Source organism: Rhagoletis zephyria, unplaced genomic scaffold (genome assembly GCF_001687245.7).
Source record: "Rhagoletis zephyria isolate East Lansing unplaced genomic scaffold, Rhagoletis_zephyria_1.1 Rzeph_scaffold_00128, whole genome shotgun sequence".
NCBI lineage: Eukaryota > Metazoa > Arthropoda > Insecta > Diptera > Tephritidae > Rhagoletis > Rhagoletis zephyria.
Window position 1 is genome coordinate 88,469 of NW_016157212.1, and position 6,000 is coordinate 94,468.

General features: G+C 33.3%; 1 protein-coding gene across 1 annotated transcript in view; it reads right to left on the bottom strand.

The window, feature by feature from the left end:
• The window catches only part of Dpp10 (Dipeptidyl peptidase 10), a 127,292-nt gene that overhangs the window by 9,865 nt on the left and 111,427 nt on the right, over positions 1–6,000 (bottom strand). The window contains exons 9-10 of the mRNA XM_017637139.1: positions 2,049–2,162; positions 311–434 (exon numbers count right to left, since the gene is read on the bottom strand). Of these exons, the coding sequence (XP_017492628.1) occupies positions 311–434; positions 2,049–2,162 (238 nt within the window). The remainder of the gene's footprint in view (positions 1–310; positions 435–2,048; positions 2,163–6,000) is intronic.

The window sequence follows — 6,000 nt, forward strand, 5'->3', positions numbered from 1 at the left end:
AATTGGAACAGGAGAATCGATTTTCTTCAAAATTGCAACTTATTCGACACTTTGCACTAAAACTAAAAAAATGTATATAATCAAACAAAAATTCAAAAATCAGGCTCAACTGATCTCTTGCTAATATTATAAGCTTTCGTTAAAACATAAATTTATAAAATTGAGTGAAAAATGAGGGCACCAGTGAATTATGAACACTAAATGCCAGTTTTGAACCACTGTGCATTGCAGTCTATGCATCTTATGCACACACATAAGCATCATCATAATTTTTCATCGATTATACTCACATACTATAACATATATTTACCTCAACGCACATAAACAATGGACTCTTACAGATGCTGACCACCGAAATGTTTTGCGGACGATTCAACCAAACTACACAGATCTCCGTTTCGCTCACCCAACTGGCGCTGCTGAAGTAGTGATCTCTGATAAAATCAGTCGCCGCAGGTTGAGCAGATGAAAACGTGAAAAGAAAGAAATGAGCATACATACATATAAGATAAAATTAATGGATTTTTTGGTAGATACATATGTGCGTATATAAATTTATTTTGTCTGTTCCAATCCGCTGCACGCAAAAGCGCAATCGTTCTGAAAACATAAGTTAATGTGGCATTCACTTAGGTATGTGGTCATAAATAATGCTTAGATTAGCAGGGATAAATGTACATACATATATATGGATACTTCGGGAAAATAGTTATCCCGTGTATAAAAAAAAAAATTGCTCGTTTGCTGGAAGAGCGTCGTAATGCTGGATAAAGGAAAAAAATTATGTGTATACATATCGAGCCCTAACCGCCAAAGAGTAGTAAACGATATTTTTTTAAAAATTTTACTTTTGATGTAGATATCTTCCTAGAACATCTAGATGCATTTCTGCATCAAAAATAAAATTTTGAAAAAATGTCGCTTACATCCATTGGCGATAAGGGCTCGATATGCTCGCGAATCTTTGCTGTATACATAGGTGGCTTCCTAAGTAGTTTTAATGTAAACGCACAACACATTGTGGGTGTACACACTTGCCTGGTTATCAGGTTATATGGTTAAAAATTATTATTATTCGGTAGTGTATTTTATTGTTTCGAACTAAATAAGAAATATAACCACATAACCAGACCGGTGTAAACACCCATATTAAAAAAATATATATGTATATTTAACTAATTTTTTTCGATTGTTCATTACTAAGTCACATATATCAACATTTGTATGAGATAACTTTGTGACCGCCATTATCGATAAGTTATCGATTTGTTTATCGATATATTTACTAAAATCATTGAGCAAATATTTAGGCTTATTTATTTATTTTATCTTTTCGCTAATGTCATCGATTTATTTAGCGATGTGGATTTTATTCTATCGCATGATCAATTCGTTCATTATGTAAAGAATACCAGAATAGACATTCCAATTTCTTTGAGTAGTGTTATCGGTTATTCGATTAGCAAAAATTTATTCGACAACTAATCGACTTCACTCCATCAACTAACCCTTTCCTTTCGACTATTACAACAAACGTTGATTTATTTCTATAACCATTGCTTTTTTTTATATTTTTTGAATACTTATGGATATCGCAAAAACCAACACCGCTAAGAGTAAAACTCCACACCGAAGCCCCTTAGGCGTTATGGCTTTCAGCACTCACGTCGCAATGTAAAAAATATACTAGCTGAATAAAATGGTGAAAGCCTGGAAAGCGGCGGTCGCCTGAAAAGCTTTTTGTTGTGGAGTTCTACTCTTTATTGTGAATAACTGTTACTATTTATTCCAATAATTTCGGTTAGTAAATTTTCAGACTACTCGATGGTGAGCGATTAGTTGATAGTGAACGGTTAGTTAAATCCGTGTGGTTATTATAATAATTGCTATTCGACCATCAACCGATAACAAAGTTTCTAATCGACTATTCGATTAACCGAATAACCGGATAAACTATTTAACAAGAGCTGCAATTTTTTTCTGCTTCTATTCGTATTTAGTTTTTACCATAACAATCTCTTAACTGCTAAATTTGTTTCGATACTTACTCATTTTGCAGTACATGCGGCGGTTGTAGATCTCTTATTTTGATATCCTCTGGATTTCTTATGTCGGCAACGCGTAATTTGACTATTGGATTTTGTGTGCTGGGCTTCGGATATCTGTAATAGAAAATTGTAAACTTCAGATGTTAGCATAGATTACGAAAATCGTCCAGTAAATATACTAAGATATTTGTTGAAAATGTATTTCATTTAGAGCAAAAGCTCCGCTAAACAATTACCAGTAGAACCATCAATACGCTTTTTTTTTAATGCCCATCCCAGCGCTGCCTAGCGAGCAATTCACATATGTAGCCTATGTTTTCGTGGAAGTCATTTTGTAAGATACTGACCCTCCCAAAATAGCTATCAGTCGCATCTTGGATATCGAACAAATAGATCTGAAAACCAGTACACATTTTAAAAAATCTATTTTTATAAGTCCTTTCATATTGGTCGTCAAGAGTAAAAGCATAGACAGACGGCAGCGTTGATCCAGATCAACTCTTTAATTCGGAATAATCTCGGGAATTAACTCCACTTGATCCGCATTAAGTTCTGGATATAATTCGTAAACTTAATACGGATCAAGGGACCAAAAATCGAGAACGTAGAATACAGAGAGCACGCAAGCCTAGCCTGAATATCTACCTCGTCGGTGGTAGATATGTATAACTGAAATTGAATAAGAACTTATTTGAATTAGTATAGTGAATGTAGTACCGCAGTTCTACGTTGTCCGAGCAAACAAGTAGGCAAAAAAATTTGGCGTCTGCGGTAGCGGTCGTTGCCGTTTGCTGTAGGATTCAAACTTTTGTAAGGCGATGGGATATTTCCATTCGTTTGGTTTCCTGGTACATTTATGAAAGAAAACAAATCTAAATGTCTGTAGTTTTAAGGAATCGAGTCTGCTGAAGAATTACTTTTAGAAGATATTGACTAGGGATTCGTTCCAAAATACATCATACACCCACCCTGTCGGAAACAACAACAACCAAAAAGGAAATTTTGTAAAAGAGTTATAGTTATTATTTGAAGCTTTTTAAACGCAACGCATATCTATTGTTTATTTAATTTTGCGCATTCTTATTCACGTTACTAATTGATACACTAATTAACCGCAAAAATGTCCTCACTTACTTAAACTATAATAAATGCAACAAATAAAAAAGTTCTCAATCCTATCTAAAAAATAAATCCTATCTGAGCATACCGTAAACTTTTTCAACTTTAGCTACGGTAGCTTTCTGCGAGGGAAATCAAAACATTCGCATGTTCCCTTCAAACCGGAAATGTTAAATGGATTCAAAGCAAAAAAAAGTAAGTGCGCCTGGGCCAAACCAATATAACCAATATCGATAAAATAAAACCGACAAATAATCTATAACAAAATCGTTAAAAGATCTATAAATATCGATAAATAATCGACAACCAATTCGATAAAATGTCGATAACAAAATCGATGACGAATTCGATAGATAATCGAAGAAATCGATAAAAATATCGAAACCAAATCGATAACAAGATAAAAATATCGATAACAAAATCGATGAAAATATCGATAAAAAATCGATAAATAATCGATAAAAATATCGATAACAAAAATCGACAAAAACACTGATAAAATGTCGATAACAAAATCGATAAAAATGTCGATAACGAAACCGATAACGAAATCGATAAACACTCGATAACAATATCGATAAGAAAACCGATAAAAATATGGATTATTTTATCGATAAGTCCCGAGAATCCCGATAATCTCTAAGATTCCAAAATAGTTCCCAGATTGAGTCTCTTTGTCTCTATCTATATCCTTCTCCCTATAATTACCTTTATTTTAATCTTTCTTCCTCTATCTTCATATTTACTTTTATCGATATCCTCATCCTCATCTTTTTGTTTATATTTATCTAAGTTTTTGCTTTTATGCTTATCATTTTCTTCATCTGCATATTCCCATTCACCTTTGCCTTTATATAAGTAAAGTGTTTAAACATATTTTGGTCCTCATTCTTGCCTTTATTCTCCGCATCTTTGTTTTTGATTTTATTTCTTGTATTCTTCTTGTATTGGCCTTTTTCTGAATGTTATTCTTTAACCTTTTATTAGCAAGCTTTTGTTAAATTAATAACATACATTCAAGAAGCACTTGTTTCCGTCCCAACCATTTCTGTTGCACCATTTCCGTTCAATTTACCAATTTACTCCCAACCAACCAACCAACCGCCGCTAAAGAAGTTTCACATAAAAAAAAAAAAAAAAAAACCAAACGGAAGCGCATAATAAGCGAGGAGACTAATCGACAGTAGCGAAAAGGGTAATACATACAACCAAACAACTGAGTATATTTCTCATTAAGTTTATGAAAACTTGCAAGCATCAAAATAAAGGGTGTTTGTGCCACCTGAACGTATGAGTAATTTTAAATACCAACACGTGTATGTACTCGAATGCCGCAGCGTAACAAATGCTGCAGCAGGTGTTGTACCATTATACTAGTTTGTATATATTACAAACATCTAGAAGGCATTCGCCTGAAATAAATGACAATTAAGTTACAGTTGAGACAGCTTTTCTACTCGTATGCATGGATGTATGTGTGTATGTATGTACGTATGCATACCCTGCAGAAAAAAAATTATCAATTGATAAAAAATAACCTACTTGTAGTTAGCTTTTTTGCGGGATTTCTATAAAATATATAACTTGTAGTCAGCTACAAAAATCTAACTTGAAACAAGTGGATAAGTAATGCAGGAGTTAAGCTCGAGATTGTCTTCTTTAAACGCGTTTCTATTTAAATATCCTGCACTTCGCAAATACTTTTTCGAATTGAGGACAAATAAAGGGAAGATCGAAATTTTATATTATCATTTTGAAGTTATGTCTGACGGAGTTCGAATAGGGACCACCTACAGCAGAATATGTAAACAAATATGAAATGTGAAAAAAATAAAGTAAATAAATAAAAAAAAAAACAAATAAAAAAAAATATTTTGTTTTTCCTATTGATATTTTATGCCCTAAAGTAGTTAGTTACCAGCTAGTTACATCAAATGCAGAGGTAACCACCCTTGACTATTTCGCGGCCATCGCCATAGAAATATAGCTAGCTTTCGTCAAAGAAAATATACAGATAATAAGTGACTTATAGCTCCTTCCTAATCAACTTAAAGTTAGTTTATAGCTAGATACATTTCCTGCAGGGTACTGACTTAGTATTTACTTATGTATTAGTTCGCTCACACATAAGATAAGCAGGTGTACATTTGCTTGGCGCATTGCTTGTTTTGTGGTTGGTTTGCGTAAATATTTTTCAGCATAGAATGATAATATTCGTAGCATACGCAGCAGTGGAAATAAACTAACATGCACGCTTCCACAGCTCACCATTTAATATTTGCCACAACAAAATGCCAACACTGCAAATAAATTATGGTAGAATTGTAGTAGCTACAGCTGCTTCAGAAAAAAAGTTGTATGCACGTATGTTGGTGTTTTGTTTATGTGTGTATAAATCCATAATGAGTATGGTGTCACTCAGCAAATAACACAAAATGTGTTCAAATCTGCAATAATCACGTGCCTTTGGCTTCGCATAATCACCTAAATAGATTAATCTTTATTATAAGTATATATGTGTCTACTTAAGTATGAATATAGTACGTGGGCATACGTAAAGTAAACATCCAACGAAGAGAAATGCAGAGTTTAGAAGAAGATCATCCTTTGAACCAGCACTTCTATAAAAAATCCAAACCCTCATCTTCATCTTCATCTTCATCTTCATCTTCATCTTCATCTTCATCTTCATCTTCATCATCTCTTCATCTTCATCTTCATCTTCATCTTCATCTTCATCTTCATCTTCATCATCTTCATCTTCATCTTCATCTTCATCATCTTCATCTTCATCTTCATCTTCATCTTCATCATCTTCATCTTCATCTTCATC